General features: G+C 45.4%; 1 protein-coding gene across 5 annotated transcripts in view; it reads left to right on the top strand.

Moving 5' to 3' along the window:
• Lrrc8d (leucine rich repeat containing 8 VRAC subunit D) overlaps positions 1–16,676 on the top strand; it is a 93,590-nt gene extending 76,914 nt beyond the window's left edge. For all 5 annotated transcript variants that reach the window (XM_090334127.1, XM_090334126.1, XM_090334123.1 and 2 more), the window contains one exon: positions 13,796–16,676. In XM_090334127.1, the coding sequence (XP_090190253.1) occupies positions 13,798–16,374 (2,577 nt within the window). In that variant the 5' untranslated portion in view covers positions 13,796–13,797 and the 3' untranslated portion in view covers positions 16,375–16,676. The remainder of the gene's footprint in view (positions 1–13,795) is intronic.
• Positions 16,677–17,438: the final 762 nt, after the last annotated feature.

Here is a 17,438-nt window from a genome sequence, read left to right as displayed (position 1 = left end):
AGAGCCTGGGGTTCAGAGCTTCACCTGTGGTACAAGTAGCTGGAAGCAGACTCAACCTACCCATCTCTCCTTTGTGTCTTCCCAGCACAGTAAGCCCCAAAGGTAGCGAAGCCCTTGTGGGAGATGGAGCCCAGCTGTAAGTGACCACAGCCCCGAGTGGAGAGTTGGTTCCGCAGGAGGAGCTAACCCCTGCAATGCTTTGTCTCAGTGGGGAGTTCCTTACTGTGGCTCTCAGAGGAAATGAAGGCTGATAAATCCAGCTGCTGCTTCCGGTCCCTATAATTCTGAAATTTATTATTATTATTCCAAAGAATAGAATGCTTTATTTTTACACCAGTGGAAAATACCCTTAACCTGTTCCCTGTTACCATTCCTTATAAACTGGATGATGCTCCCTGGAGCTTTTAAAAACATTGTGTGTGTGTGTGTGTGTGTGTGTGTGTGTGTGTGTGTGTGTGTGTGTGTGTGTGTGTGTGTGTGTTTATGTCTGTGTCTCTGTCTCTCTATGTCTGTGTCATGTAAAAGAAATTCCCATGACGCTCTTTGGGTGGCTTGAGTTCACTAATTTTCAACAACAACAGAATGAAAACCAATTAAGGCATGTTTGCCTGGGCAGGAAGTTCGGCAAGGCTGATGACAGCACTGATTTAGGGGAAGCCTGTAATTTCTATCTGTGGTCTGACTGTCCCGCAGGCTATATGTTGCAGTTCAGGTCTGCTTTTTCTTCTGCTTCTGCTGGTGACATCTGGCAGCAGAGTTCTTTAAGCAGCTGCTTCCTCCCACCTCATAGCTCACCGCAGGTAGCCAGGGAGAGAGCTTACTAGGATGAAACCTGGTAGGTTTGATTGTATAACCAGTCATTGTAACTGTAAGTGATAGGTAAGTATATTTTCTCTAATACCACAGTTTAATTTTTATTTAAGCTCCTTATCTCATTTGTAAAATCATAATCATAGCAAAATACTTACTGCTCAATTCACTGAAGGACTATCCATCTATACTTGAATTTATGAACAAGATGGCCTAAGTGAATTATTGACTGTATAAAGTTATACTTAAGTGAACTTGGCATTAAAAAAAAAATCCTTACCAGCTGCTGTTGGCCCACACCTGTAATCCTACCTACTCAGGAGACTAAGATCTGAGGATCGGTTCTGTAGAAACCAGTATATGTGACATTCTTATCTCCAGTTAGCCACCAAAAAAAATCTGTAAGTGGCACTGTGGCTCAAGTGGCCGAGTGCTAGCCTTGAGCAAAAAAAGGTCAGGGAAAGTACCCAGGCCCTGAGTTGAAGCCCCAGGACTAGCAGCAAAGAACAGGAAATCTTCATTACCTATTTTGTGCAGATCTTATACTGAGCATTTGCCCTGGCTTTGTGAGACTCTGGTGATGAATGGAGACCATTTTATGAGACTCAGTGTTAACAGGATAGGCTTGCTATCATCTTGCTTCTGCATCTTCTCATTGCCACAGGTTTGGGGCTATGAAATGAAATTGCTATGACTTCTTTGTCTCTTAGCTGTTTATGAGGATTCGATTCGTTGGAATCATATGGAAGTGCTTTTTGAAAGTTATGATGATAAAGAAATTAAGTGCCCATTAAATGACAATTGGATGTAAGTTGTGGTTTCTTTTGTAAGACTTTGTTCCTGGAGTCCCGCGGTAGCCTGTGTTAGTGAGCTGGCTCTCCTTCCATTACAGTATCCTTCCTCTTAATGATGAAATCTAAGAAACGAATTTGTGCTAGTTTTTATCTTCATCGGAAGTGGTTAGCTAAGGCTTGGTGGAGCTGGTCAGCTCTGAAACTGAACTGTGTTTACTAATACTTAACTCTGTGATGATCTTAGTCGCTAAGATTTTTAAATCCCAGTTTCCTTTCAGTAAGAGGGAAAACATAATCCTACTGCTTAGGGTGGGTGTGCCAGATACTTTTTTTTAGTACTGAGGTTTGAACCCAGGGCCTTGCACATGCTGAGGAGGCCATCTCTACCACTTGAGCCACTCTGCCAATCATTCCTCATGATGGTTATTTTTAAGACGGAGGGTCTAGCTGTATGCTTGGGCAGGCAGGGTCTGCAATCCCATTTGTTACTTCCATTTGTCACTGGGACGACAGGCACGTACCACTGCACCCAGTCATCCATTGAGATGGACTCTCACCAAATGAACTGCTGGGCTGCCATCAGACCACAATCTCTCCATGTCTGCCTTGCAAACCGCTAACGTTACAGACTTGAGGCTCTTCGTTTGGCTTGGGTATGCCAATTACCGAGCTCAAGGATGTGAGTCCTTAGGTCCCGCAGAATGACCTAAGGAACACTTTCTTCCGTCTTCTTGTGTTCTGGGAGGGCCTTGGTGTTGTGTGGCAGGCCAGTGGGGTTGAGGGGGGCTGCCGGCCCCGCCCCTGTGCCACATCCTTTCCTCTCCCTGCTGTGGCCAAGGAAATGAGAGGAAAATTAAGCTGTGTAGGTCACTGACACTCTCCTCAGGAAGAGTAATAAATATTTCTCTTCTCTCCTTCTTCCTTGCAGCATCATCTGGCTAGAGCCTTCTTGGGGACTCTGAGGGTGAGTGAGTGAGCGAGCCAGTGAGCCTGACATTTTGCTCTAGAGCTAGTGAGTCATACGGCTGTGTGGTCTGTAGGGGTACATTATTTATGAATGTGGGGTTCATCTTGCAAGGTTATTCTTTTTCCAAACAGAGGGCATTTGAAAGTTTTATGACTGACCGAATAAAGTCGTGGCTGCAATGTTAATGCTTACCAACATACCGAAGGGAAAGAAAGTGAGCACTTTATAATTGAGGCCTGTGGAAGCACTTTCATAGGAATTGGAATTTCACAATCTTTGTACCTTCATAAAGATAATAAGTGCCTTCATAAGCATGAGCCAATTAAACTGCTACATATTTCAGTTGTCATTCTGAGCCGAAATGTATTTACAATGTATGGCTTGACTTTATACTTAAAATAGCAGCACCAGCTCTGTGTTTTGTTACCCTGCTTTTTTCATCTTCTACCTCCTGACTCCAGTCTCATCCTGAGAAATGCATCCTGGTGTCTGTCTGTCTTCTTTCATTCTTGTGGTTATCCAGGTGTTACATCCCCTTTAATTTATGTACATTTGTAGAATGAGGGGAGGATATTATTCTGGTTTTTCCAAACATGGACACAGAACTCTGACAAATTGCAAGGTGTGTGTGTGTGTGTGTGTGTGTGTGTGTGTGTGTGTGCATGTGTGTACGCATGTATGTACACGCACACACACACATACCAGTACTCAATCTTGAACTCTATAGGTTAGTTAACTTTTTGCTCAAAGCTGACTGCCATTTGAACCACTTCTGTACTTCCACCTTTTTGCTGCTTAATTGGAGGTAAGAGTCTCACAGGCTTTCTTGCTTGGGCTGGCTTCAGACACTGCTCCTCAGATCTCAGCCTCCTGAGTAGCTAGGATTACAGGTGTGGGCCACCAGCACCTGGCACCTCAGGCAAGTTTTGAGCAATCAGTATTCTCGTCCTCCCTGAGCCTTGCCTAACTGTGGCAGACTGCTCAGCATGTGCCCTGCAGCGGGGCAGGGGATGGCGCATCGTCCCCTCTTGCCCTCACAGGCCCCAGCGTCCGCCACCAGCTCAGGTGCCGTGCTGCTCTCCACTCCTTCCTGAGGGTTTTACTGCTGTGGTTCCAAGGCCACCATCTTCTGGTTTCCTCCTTCCTACCTGTGTCCTGGGTCCCTTTCCTTCTGCCTGTTGGCTAAGTGTTATTAATTTCAGGGATTCTGCATTTGGCCTTTGTCCCCCTTCTTGATTGGTCTCAGCTTCCATATACTAAGAAGTTCACAAATCTAATTCCATCCCAGATCCTCTTCCTGAGATTCGGACCACACGGTATCCCTACTTAATGCTGTCATAACAGTATGCAGACAAAGTTTGAATTTATCTAGACAACCTCTTTATTTGCTTTATTATTTACCACTCTCTGATCTTTTGTCTCTCCAGCCCCACTTCCACACTCTTGAGTAGAATTCTTTCTCAAATGTACCACTAACTTTTTTAAGCCTTTCAAGGGTTCCATATTACATCTACATACTTTGAATTTTTATCTGGCCATATCAAAGTTTCCCTGGAAAATACCCTCATCCTTGAGCTTTCTAGTAGCTCCTCCTCACTCTTGTCACCAAGACAACTGGGAATGTGGCTTAGTGGTAGAATGTATGAAGACTTGGGTCAGTTCCTCAGCACCACATATTGCACAGGGTAGGAAAGAGCCAGAATTTGTCCACAGCTAGAAGATGACTTGTACTATGGACTAAGAGGACTTCTTTTTGGCAAGCAGGTCTTCAGTCTGCTACTGTTGTACGAGGGCACAATGGCCGGGAGGTTACCCGAAACCATGCAGCCATGTAGCACACTGGTGTTCCATCTGAAAGGGAAGAGCCCATGATAGCAAGCAATGAATGTGGTCCTTCCACTTACAACGAGGCAGTCTACGCTCCAGGTCCTCATCATGTGTGTGTCTCTGCCCCACCAGTTTTCATTAAAAAATGCAATGGCTGAGAACAGGAGTTATAAACCATCTTTTTATTTGTGTGTCCTTAACTCTACATGGCATGCATTTCTGAAAAGAAAAGAATTAATATTTACCCATAATGCAAATGTTTGCATAAAGACTGCTGAAGGGCTCAGTACTTGCCTAGCATGCACGAAGACCTGGGTTCCATTCCTTGGTACCACATACATAGAAAAAAGCTGGGAGTGGTGCTGTGGCTTCACTGGTAAACTACTAGCCTTGAGGAATAAAAGCCCAGAACAGTGCTCAGGCCCTGAGCTCAAGTCCCAGGACTGGCAAAACAAAAAAAAAAGTAACTGGTAAATAGTGTACAAACACATTATAATTTATTATAAATAAGAAATTAGTGTAACATAGAGGCCAGGAGCATAGCCTAGTGGTAGAGTGTTCACCTCGCATGTATGAAGCCCTGAATTAGTTCCTCCAAACCACACACACAGATAGGGCCGGAAGTAGAGCTGTGGCTCAAGTGGCAAAGCTCTAGCCTTGAGCACAAAGTGTAACGGACAGTGCCCTGGCCCTGAGTTCAAGCCACAGGACTGGCAAAACACACACTATAAAACAAACCTGTGAGAGACAAAAGTCCTTGAGGCAGTTACGGCGATGAATTAATTCAGGCTGTTGGGATGAAATGTTCATGAACGAGAGTGATCTCGGAGAAATGGAGGGACTGTTGTGTCAGAGGCAGGTAAAGAAGGGAGTCACACGAATCACACCGTAAAAACAAGGAGGAATAGCAGAAGGGTCCTCCCTGCACTTTTTTTTATTGTTGTTGTTGGTTGTGGGGCTTGAACTCTGGGCCCAGGCATTGACCCTGAGCTCTTCAGCTTGAGACTATAGCCCTACCCCTTGAGCCACAGCACCACTTCCGGTTTTCAAAGTAGCTAGGATTACAGGCTTGAGCTACCACCCCCAGCCCTCCCACTTTTTGAGATAAGTTCTTTACAAGTTGCTTAGGCTAATTTTCTCTCTCTCTGCCCCCCCTCTCTCTCTGTCCCTCTCCCACCCTCCCTCTCTCTCCCTCTCCTCCCTCTCCTCCCTCCCTTCCTCCCTCCCTCCCTCCCTCCCTCCCTTCCTTCCTTCCTTCCTTCCTTCCTTCCTTCCTTCCTTCCTTCTGCCAGTTCTGGGGCTCAGACTCTGGGATTTGATGCTGTCTTTGAGCTCTTTTTCACTCAAGGCTAGCACTCTATCACTTGAGCCACAGCACCACTTCCAGCTTTTTCTGTCATTCATTGGAGATAAGACTCTCATGGACTTTCCTGCCCATGCTGGCTTTGAACCACAATCCTCAGATTTCAACTTCCTACATAGCTAGGGTTACAGGTATGAGCCTTATTCTGCAATCCTTCTACCTCAGTCTCCCAAGTGGCTGAGATTATGCATGTGCATCCATCACCAGGCCTGGCTGTGTTTACTTTATGGCATATTTCTGGTGTTACCATATTTTCTTAACATTCTTATACTTTATTAGAAATGCTTATTCTAAATAATACTAGGCAATCTGGTGGTGATGGTCCTTGTTTTTTCATTTCCAAATATTTAGGACAGGCATGGAAAGATCTTTAATCTCTGGGAAGGCAGAGATGTTGTCTTTCTATTTACTCTCTTACTCTCCTATAAAGAAAAAAAGAAGGTAACATTTAGTCACGGTACAAATGACCACACATTTGCTCACACATTAAAGGCTCGTGCCTTTAATCCTTAGTACTTAGGAGGCTGAGATCTGAGGATCACAGTTCGAGGCCAGCCCAGGCAAGAAAGTTCATGAGACTCTTACCTCCAGTTAAACACCAAAAGACTGGAAGTAGAGCCGTGCCCAGACCCTGAGTTCGGGCCCCAGTGCTGGCACTGGGACAAAACAATGACCACATTTTAGATGAGTAATTTTTCATCACTTTTTATTTAGACCCAAGTTTATATTTTCTTTCTGATACTTCAGGCTCAAGTTCCTAATGAACATGCCAGAAATGGATGCCAAATAACCAAAACATCATTTTACTGGAATGGGTCAGACTGACCTCAGTCCTCAGTTTACCTAGAATGTGAATAAGTCTGGTCCTTCTCTCTAGGGACATGGCATGATGCGGCTTGGAGAATTCTGTTAATGACCTCTCTACAATGAAAAAAGCAGATAAATAAATAACTTAGCATGACACAATATACGTGATAATTTTTCAGAAAATGTTATCTTGAGGCATTCTTTCAATGTTAAACAGCTATGCTTTATCAGAAAGCAAATATTTAAACTTACCCTAAGTCAAAGATCTTCATGTCAATTTCAAGAAGCAACTTATCTGAAATTAAATAACAACGTGCTGAATTAGACATCATGCTTGTCTGTGTTTTGTACCTTCTCACTATAAGGCTGAAGTTTTTACAAACTGTAGCTTGTTCGTTTGTGGTTCAGTGTTACAGCTCCACTCATCTGTTACAACAGGGAGAAATGTTGTAAATGACAGTGTTCCCGGTGTGGCTGTCTATTAAACTCCACTAGCCAGGGCCCAATGGCTTGTGCCTATCATCATAGTTAGAAGTCAGATCGTAAGGATCCAAGGTTTGAAGCCAGTCCAAGGAGACAAATCCCAGAGACCCCTAGTTCCAGAAGTAAGCCAGGTGCCAGTGGCTCATGCCTGTAATCCTGGCTACTCAGGAGGCTGAGATCTGAGGATCCCGGTTCAAAGCCAGCCCAGGCACAAAAGTTCATGAGACTCTTATCTCCAGTTAACCACCAGAGAACCAGAAGTAGCACTGTGGCTCAAGTGGTAGAGTGCTAGCCTTGAGTTGAAAAGCTCAGGGACAATGCCCAGGCCCAGAGTTCAAGCCCCATGACCAAATAAAGTCAGAAATAGAAGTGTGGCCTATGTGACAGTGTGACAATCCTGAGCAAAAAAGCCAAGCAAGAGTACCAAGGGCACAAGGGCCTGAGTTCAAGAACTAGTACTGGCAAAGCAAGCAAGCAAGCAAGCAAGCAAGAAAGAGGAATCTCCATATATGATCCACACTAAGGAAGCTATAGTAAAGGACTCCCACTTAATGTCCTCTCACATCTGCTTCTCTAAAGACCATTTGTCATTTTCACAAGAGTTGTACAAATAGATGCTAAGTACTCAGAAGCAAGATTAAATGAAGCAAGAATAAGACATTTATTTGTTTTATTAAATCCTTTGAAATAGGACAAAAGTTTACCAGTTTATCATGAATTCTAAAATAAGGCTTTGTGTTACTTTCAAAAGGCCGAGGCTTTGGAAGAATTTTCAGTTAACTCTAAGATGTTTTCTAATGTCAACAGCAAGTTCCACTATAATAGAAATTACATGTCAAAGATCACTTAATTTTTTTTAAAGTCTTCTTTGTTCTTAATTCTACATCATTTGGCTAATTTATGACTTGGCTTGCTGGAAAGTCCTTTCTCTTATCTATTGAATACCTTAATATTCTTTCTTCCTTCCATAGATTTTATTTTTCCCCTTGTCAGAGCTTTTGTGGTCTTGTGTTTTTCCCTTTCAACCACTCCATTCCAAATGCTGGGCTTTCATTATTTCCCCTACCATGCAATTCCAGGGAATGTTTGTGTAGCTGTATGTGCTTTGTCACAGTTGTGTTTGTTCCCATTTTATTGGCAAGAAAAATCGAGGCCCAGGCTTACACAGTTCAAGTGAAACCTTCCTTGTCTTTGCTCCCAGCTTGCAGATGAACTTACAGGAACTGGGAATAGAATAAATCAGGCAGATGGTGCCTGACGCTACTTTCCTATCCACTGTGCTATCAGTTTAAGAATTGAAATAGTCAGCAGGCACACCTGTAAGCCTAGTTACTCTGGAGGCTGCAATCTAAGGCTCACAGTTGGAAGCCAGCCAGGGCAGTAACATTATTCCAGTTGACCAGAAAGAAGCCAGAAGTGAAGCCATGGCTTAATTGGTAGAGCGCCCTGCTCCCTGATCCAAAAAGCCAAGTGGGGAAAGTGAGAACCTGCGGACAAGACCCAGTACTGGCATCCAAAAGCAAAACAAGACTCTCTCTGTCTCTCTCTGTGTATCTCTGTCTCTCTATGTCTCTCTGTCTCTCTTTCTTTTTCTCTCTGTTTTCTATCTTCCTTTCTTGTTGGTCATGGGATTTGAACTCTGGGCCACTACTGCCCTATCCCTGGAGTCACAGCCCCACTTCCCATTTTCTAGTGATTAATTGGAGATAAGAGTCTCAGGTCTTTTGTGCCCAGGCCAACTTTGAATCTTGATCCTCAGATCTCAGCGTGGAGTAGCTAGGATTACAGGCCTGAGCCACCATGCCCGGCCCTTCCTCCCCCCCCCCTCCTCTCTCTCCCCCTCCCTCCCTTCCTTCCTCCCTTCCTCCCTTCCTTCCTTGTTTAAAATTTGAACTCAGTATCTAGTATTTTCACTCATTGGCAGATGCCCTAGCACCTGAGCCACACCTCCAATCCCCATAATTTCTATTCCTTTGCACTTGGCAAGTTCTTTGATAAGAATTATACTCTCTGCCCTCAACCCTCCATCCTGTGTCAGCAGAAAGTAGTTCCTGTTCTAGGGTCACATGGGGCCTTGTTATGGATTGCTCTTGTGCTTTGCATTAATCAAGCTGGAGCAGTTTTCCTTCTCTCGGTGGAGCTGGCTGCTCTTCAGTGCTGCTTTATGTTATCTCTGCTTCCCCACCCCTCTCTACACCCATAGTCCCTGGAACTGAGCTGGTGATTTCTCTGAATTCTGAATAAAGGTCATAAAAGGACCTTATGAGATGTTGTGATTACATAAGTTTATGGCTCTGTCTCCTCAAAGCCAAAGGCAACAGGGAAATGTGTCTCCTTATCCATCAGCTCTTTGCTAACAACATGAGCAGAGAAAATGATTACAGAGATGAAAGATGCTGTGTGCTCTCTACCCACTAGCTCGGGTCATTCGGGCTTCTTCTGGGTGCCTCAGGCTTCCCCATACCATCAGGCACTAGTAATGCCTAAATCACTGGGTTGTTGTGAGAATTGGTGCACAGCCTGCCTAGGAAAGCAGTTTGAAAACTACGAGGCTTTGCAGGCATGAGAAATCAGAGAAATCCTCTTGGTGTGTACTGAGCTGGGGAAATGCTAGCTCCTAAAACAGACATGAGTACACTCCCATATACGTATGCACAATTCTAACACTCCACAGCACTTCCTACATCCTCAGCTAACTTTGTATTACTACACTCTTTTGGTAGGACTTCCAGTCAATGTTGTAAAACTATAGAATTTCTTGAAATGGAGCTACTTTTTGAGCCCCTAGAACCTGAAACTTTAATCTAATCTTCATGGTTCATTTCCTCCTCCTCCTCCTCTTCCTCCTCCTCCTCCTCCTCTTCCTCCTCCTCCTCCTCTTCTTCTTTTGTGGGGCTTGAACTCAGGGTATGAGCACAGTTCTTGGGCTTTCTCAAGGCTAGATCGCTACCACTTGAGCCACAGAACCACTTCAGCTTTTCCTACGTATGGGGTACTGAGGTATGAGATCGGAGGATAGCAGTTCAAATCCAGCTTGGGCAGAAAAGTATGTGAGATTCTTTATTCCAGTTAACTACCTAAAAGCCAGAGTGGAGTTATGGCTTGAGTGGTAAGGCATTATACTTGAGCAGAAAACTTAAAGGACAGTGTGCCCAGGCCCTGAGTTGAAGCCCTAATACCAGCATGTATACACACACACACACACACACACACACACACACACACACACACACACACACACACACACAAAGCAGAGGATTGTATTATATTTGATGCTCGTACAACAGTATTTGGAAAGAAGATGGCAGGTAATAACTGTTGTTACCATCATTACTGTGGTTGCCAGATGCCTGTGGTTCACTCTGGGCTGGGAATGGGACGTGCTGGCTAAAAGATGAAGACATCATTTCAGAGGAGCCCATTGAAACCAGGATTAGAAAGGAGACTACTGTCAGACTAGATGGTAGGAAACCTCAGGCAACGTTTCTACGAAAGCAAAGGAAGAGGAACAGCTGAAGGAAATGCAGGCGCGGATCCCGAGACTGCTCGAGGGAACTGTGACTATATGCAAAGTGGCAGTTCCCTGCTACCATCTTCTCCACCACCACCTTCTTACTCTTCCTCTGGGGAAAGGCAGTTAGCACCTCCCTCCCATGGGAGCGAAGCCTGTCCTGAGCACCAAGTGTTTAAAATCACCATGGGAGCTATTGCCGGGACCTTGTGCATGTTCCACAAATACTCTGCCACTGGGTTTTGTCCCCAGTTCTCCATATGAAAGCTTTGACAGCTCTAAGTGTCACCAGTTTCAAGGATCTTGCAGTGTCTCTGATGAGTGGCCCTCACTTTCGTGCCGCAGCCTGGCTTCTTATGTAAGTGTAACGTTGCTTTGAGGTAGCGATGGAGCATTGCGCTACCCGAATCCACATGGAAACAGTCAACAAATGTTCTCAGAACTCTTCCACTCGTGAAGATGGCTACATTTTTGTGTCCTTTGTCACCCGATGAGCACCTGCTGTGTGTCAGGCACTGGACACGTGGAGTCCATGTCCTCACTGAGCTGATGACATGGTAGAGTGGACAGGCCAGCACAGTGTGATAAGGTTTGGGGGGCAGGGAGGACAGAGGAGGACCTTACCATACCGGGGTCACAGAAGACTTCCTGGAACCGATGATAGACATGTGGTAGCTCAGAGAAGAGTGTGGAGGAAGGAGGCAGGAGGCAGCAACGGGGATGTGAGGATGCAGAGCTGCGGAGGACCCACAGCTGGGTGGAGGATAGATTGGAAGAGGGCACGACTGGAGATAAGGAAACAGAACACTGGAAATAAGACAGGGACTGTCCAAATTCTTTTCTCCCCTGGGTCCTCCATCTTGTTTAACTTTTCTCTAAGATCTGACAAATACAATGATTCGAAAAGTAAGAAAGAATCTTAACAAGGGAATGGTACATGCAAAGGATCTTATTGTCTCTATTATCTGTGTGTTGGCTCTTAAGAAACATGCTCCGGGGATTGGTAGGGAATTAAACCTTTGTGAAGCTTGGCACTGATCGCTCATGTCTGTAATCCTTGTGACTCCGGCTGAGATCTGAGGATCACAGTTGTAAAGCCAGCCTGGGCAGGAAAGTCTGTGAGAGTCTTATCTCCAATTAACCACCAGAAAACTGGAAGTGGTGCTGTGGATCAAAGTAGTAGTAGAGCACTAACCTTGAGCAAAAGCCAAGGACAGTGCTCAGGCCTGAGTTTAAGCCCCATGACCAACAACAACAAGAAAATGTATGTGAGGTGTACTTCCTGTGTACATGACATCCAAGTCCAGAGTCACTTGTAAATTATGACTCAATGTGGTGTTTTGTACATGCCAGATAGAGGTAGAAGAGCTCAAATGTCATGAGGTTGAGTTGTTTATCTTGGGAGTTTTGCTTAATTTGATTCCAGTAGCCTTTCTTCCTGCTTCATTTCCCAAGCCAGTCACGAAAGCAAAACCACACCCAAGACAGAGCCCTTCTGAGTTGAGAATACAGGGCGTCAGCCTTGCAAAGATGTAGAAATTTCCTTTTCATATTCCTACTTCTTTGGTAAATGAATGGTTAGTAAATACTATATGTTTTATACTCAATCCCTGAGGTCCGGGGATGTGCCTTCTAGCAATTTTCACAAAGTATAAGTGCATCTAATCATTCATAATTTAGATGCTTGAAATTCTGAGGCTTGTGTTTTCCCGCTTACTTAATAGATAGTTCACGTAGAAAACCATCTATAAATTAAGGATTAAATGAAGGATTACTATTAACAATTGAAGAAATCACTGTTAATATTTTGTAAAGAAATAATCATTTCTCCTGCCTTGGGTAGTACTTGTGTAAGTGTTTCAGAGGGAAAAATATACATGGTCCTTCCTTTCAGAAATTTAATATAAAACAGAGAAAGTAGGGTCTGAGTTCTGGTGTGCTGTCTCTATTGTGTCACCAAGACAGTCAGTCATATTGTTTTCAGCTGAAAATGATCAGAGTCCTTTCCACACAGCACTGAAGGCCGCTCACATCGGCAGATTAAACTCCAGCTTCTATCCTTCATTTATGCAATGAATATATTCCCAAAGATTGGCATATTCACCACTTCATTGTTTTGTCCTTTATCATTTTTTAAAAGAAATAGTTGATTTACTCACTAGAATCTGAGAATCTCTTGGGAAAGTAGAATATGATGATGTTGCTTCTCAAGAAGTCAGTCTTCCAATTCAAGAAGATACACGTGTCATTTGATAGCCCATTCCCATTACCTGCCACAAGAAACAGTGTGTTCCTTGCTTACTTCCAGACTGACTGTCCTTGGTGTCTTATCATTTGTGTAAACCTGTCAGGATCCCAGCTGGTAGTCAATGGTGACTCTGCCACTAGTGCCCCCTCCTTGCTGGTAAGGTCACCTGCTTGACTAACATTAAAGGTCACGCCAATCCTGCTTTAGTGAAATTATCACAGATTATTTTATTTCTACCTGGGTCTCTTCCCCTCTGCTTATTCCATGTACTTTCCGTGGTTTCTGTATCAAATGTCAGTTCCAGCTTTATGTAGTAAATAAATCCCAACTGTGTATGCTAAGCCCCTTTATTTCAACTGTGCATGGATACTTCCAGCAGTGTACTAAGAGCTAATATAAACAGGTGTGGCTGGCCAGGGGGCTCACTAAGAGCGTCGTCGTCATTACTTAATTTAACCTCTTTATCATCCTTGGGAAGTCATCGTACTATACAGATGCTGTACGCACAGATTTTGAGAATTACACCTTCTGTTAACCGTGGAACTCAGGATGAAATCTGTGGCTACCCAGAACTAAACTGTACTTACAGACCCCTCATTTTTGGCTTATACAAATCACCCTGGCTCCTCCCTCAAACCTTCAGTCTTAGCTTTCTATCAGTCTAGTCCATCTGTGCCTCCTGTTCTACCCTTCAAAGTCCAGGAAGCACTAGAGACTTCACGCAGGCCACCATTATGTCATTATCTCTTACTTACAAAGCCATCCTTCCCTCCTTCCCTCTCCCCTCCCCTCCCTTGTACTAGGAGAGAAAGACCAGAAACAAGATAGCCATTTTCCTTATATATATTACTTCGGGTTATTTTCTACTACAACTCTCTTGAATGTAAAAAATGGGAAACGTGGGAGTAGGCCTGGAGGGTTTTTCCTCACTTGCTCTTCATACTCACCTATCTGAAATACTGCCTTTTGTTTTCTGCTCTTCTAGGAATGTTTACCCTTGCAGAAGTTGCTTCGCTCAATGACATTCAGCCAACTTACCGAATCCTGAAACCATGGTGGGACGTATTTATGGATTACCTGGCTGTTGTTATGTTGATGGTGGCCATCTTTGCAGGAACCATGCAACTAACCAAAGATCAGGTGGTCTGCTTGCCGGTACTGCCATCTCCCGTCAATCCAAAGGCACACACACCACCAGGGAATGCTGACCTCACCACCGACATCTCCAAGACGGAAGTAGCCCCTCACCGAGAGCAGGCAGGACCCACGACGAGTGACGCGTCCCTCGCCACGCCTGCAGTGACCCCTGACGTACCTCTCAGAACCTTGCATCCTCGCACAGGCACCACAGCTCCGAGTCCCGAGGCAAAGAAAGAGAAGAGAGACCCAACGGGCCGGAAAACCAACTTAGATTTTCAGCAATATGTATTTATTAACCAGATGTGTTACCATCTGGCCCTCCCGTGGTATTCTAAGTACTTCCCGTACCTGGCCCTCATCCACACCATCATCCTCATGGTCAGCAGCAACTTTTGGTTCAAATACCCTAAAACGTGCTCCAAAGTAGAGCATTTCGTCTCCATCTTAGGGAAGTGCTTCGAGTCTCCTTGGACCACCAAAGCGTTATCTGAGACGGCCTGTGAAGACTCGGAGGAGAACAAGCAGCGGCTCACCGGGGCGCAGACTCTACCGAAGCACGTGTCCACCAGCAGCGAGGAGGGGAGCCCCAGTGCCAGCACCCCCATGATGAGCAAGGCTGGCTTCAAGTTCTCCGCGGAGAAGCCGGTGGTGGAAGTTCCCAGCATGACCATCCTGGATAAGAAAGATGGGGAGCAGGCCAAGGCCCTGTTTGAGAAGGTCAGGAAGTTCCGGGCTCACGTCGAGGACAGCGACCTGATCTACAAACTCTACGTGGTGCAGACGGTGATCAAGACGGCCAAGTTCATCTTCATCCTCTGCTACACGGCCAACTTCGTGAACGCCATCAGCTTCGAGCACGTGTGCAGGCCCAGCGTGGAGCACCTGACCGGCTACGAGGTGTTTGAGTGCACCCACAACATGGCTTACATGCTCAAAAAGCTCCTCATCAGCTACATCTCCATCATCTGTGTGTACGGTTTCATCTGCCTCTACACTCTCTTCTGGCTCTTCAGGATCCCTCTGAAGGAATATTCGTTCGAGAAAGTTCGGGAAGAGAGCAGCTTCAGTGACATTCCCGACGTCAAGAACGACTTCGCCTTTCTCCTGCACATGGTGGACCAGTACGACCAGCTGTATTCGAAGCGCTTCGGGGTGTTCCTGTCGGAGGTGAGCGAGAACAAGCTGAGGGAGATCAGCCTGAACCACGAGTGGACCTTTGAGAAGCTGCGGCAGCACGTCTCCCGCAACGCGCAGGACAGGCAGGAGCTGCACCTCTTCATGCTATCCGGGGTGCCCGAGGCCGTCTTCGACCTCACCGACCTGGATGTGCTCAAGCTCGAGCTGATCCCCGAGGCCAAGATTCCCGCCAAGATTTCCCAGATGACCAACCTCCAAGAGCTGCACCTGTGCCACTGCCCGGCCAAGGTGGAGCAGACGGCCTTCAGCTTCCTGCGAGACCACCTGCGCTGCCTGCACGTCAAGTTCACCGACGTGGCCGAGATCCCCGCCTGGGTGTACCTGCTCAAAAACCTCCGCGAGCTCTACCTGATGGGCAACCTGAACTCGGAAAACAACAAGATGATCGGGCTCGAGTCCCTCCGGGAGCTGCGGCACCTGAAAACCCTCCACGTGAAGAGCAACCTGACGAAAGTCCCCTCCAACATCACCGACGTGGCGCCCCATCTGACCAAGCTCGTCATCCACAACGACGGCACCAAACTCCTGGTTCTCAACAGCCTTAAGAAGATGATGAACGTCGCCGAGCTGGAGCTCCAGAACTGCGAGCTGGAGAGAATCCCACACGCCATTTTCAGCCTCTCCAACCTCCAGGAGCTGGACTTGAAGTCGAACAGCATACGTACAATCGAGGAGGTCATCAGCTTCCAGCACCTGAAACGACTGACGTGTTTGAAACTGTGGCATAACAAGATCGCCACCATCCCCCCCTCCATCACCCACGTCCGAAACTTAGAGTCCCTCTACTTCTCCAACAACAAGCTCGAATCCTTACCGGCGGCAGTATTCAGTTTACAGAAACTCAGATGCTTAGACGTGAGCTACAACAACATCTCAACGATTCCCGTAGAAATAGGGTTGCTCCAGAACCTGCAGCATTTGCATATCACTGGCAATAAAGTAGACATTCTGCCAAAGCAGTTGTTTAAGTGCGGGAAGCTGAGGACTTTGAATCTGGGACAGAACTGCATCACCTCTCTCCCAGAGAAAGTCGGTCAGCTCTCGCAGCTCACCCAGCTGGAGCTCAAGGGGAACTGCTTAGATCGCCTGCCGCCCCAGCTGGGCCAGTGTCGGTTGCTCAAGAAAAGTGGGCTTGTGGTAGAAGATCACCTTTTTGACACCCTGCCACCGGAAGTCAAAGAAGCATTGAATCAAGACATCAGTGCACCCTTTGCAAATGGCATCTGAATGGAGGTGATTGGTGCGCACGCGCAGCGCGCCCCTGCAACAACAGCAGCAGCAGCGGCAGCTTCCTGGATTGCAGTTGCTCCCCTGCCACTTCCTGTGAGATGAGGAATGGTAGGCCTAGAGGCAGATAAGGAGTGGTAGGCCTAAATCCGTCATTGCAGACACAAACACAGAGAGAAGGCATAGAAGGGCCGGTAGATGACAGCATTGAATGTTCAATGTTGACAGTGTTTTCAGTCATTCATTTCCAAATTCTCAATCTCTCTCTCAATATCTCTCTCTCTCTCTCTCTCTCTCTCTCTCTCTCTCTCTCTCTCTCTCTCACTCTCTCTCTTTTTCTCTCTCTCTTTCACCTCTTCTGGGGCCAGGGAAAGAAAAATTATAATCACTAATCTTGGTTCTTTTTTAAATCATTTGTAACTTGGATGCTGCCGCTATTGAATGTTTACAAATTGCTTGCCTGCTAAAAGTAAATGATTAAACTGACTTTTTCTTACTCCACTACCTTTCATGCGGTGTCCTAATCTCTTTTTGCTTCACGGGTGCAGTAGTGAACGGGCTAACTCAGATCACTAAAGACCTCAGTGGGTCCAAACTAATTTTAGATTTGCTGAAATAATCATTTCTCCCTTCCTGTTTTAATTTTCAGTACTTCTTATAATATCTCACATGTGCTCTGTAGATTTTACAGTCTTGCAGGTCTGGAATACAGTAAAGGTGTGTAGATTGTGGGGGCTTTGGAGTTGTTTCTTATGAATAAATAATAATGAGAAAAAAAATAAAAGAACATATCCTTAATAGTAACTTTTTCCCAGTGGCCTGGAGTTTTGATTATATGGTGCATTTTTTAATTGATACTATAAAATTTTCAATAAAAATTAATTTCTCCTTAGAAACTATAGATTCTTCAAGAAAAATCTAGTTAAGTCCAAAGTAATTTTAGTAACAATGAATTCACAACTTGCCCAGTATCACTATTTAGAAGACAGCATAAAAATCAAGGCCAGTGTTGCTTAATTTTCTTTCTGTGGTAGTATAGTATTAGTAGTGGTGTTTAAAAATGA

The sequence above is a fragment of the Megascapheus bottae genome, chromosome 6 (genome assembly GCF_031878675.1).
Source record: "Megascapheus bottae isolate mThoBot1 chromosome 6, mThoBot2.hap1, whole genome shotgun sequence".
NCBI classification, from domain to species: domain Eukaryota; kingdom Metazoa; phylum Chordata; class Mammalia; order Rodentia; family Geomyidae; genus Megascapheus; species Megascapheus bottae.
Note: the sequence above shows the minus strand (reverse complement) of the source record. Positions and strands in the feature narration are given on the sequence as shown.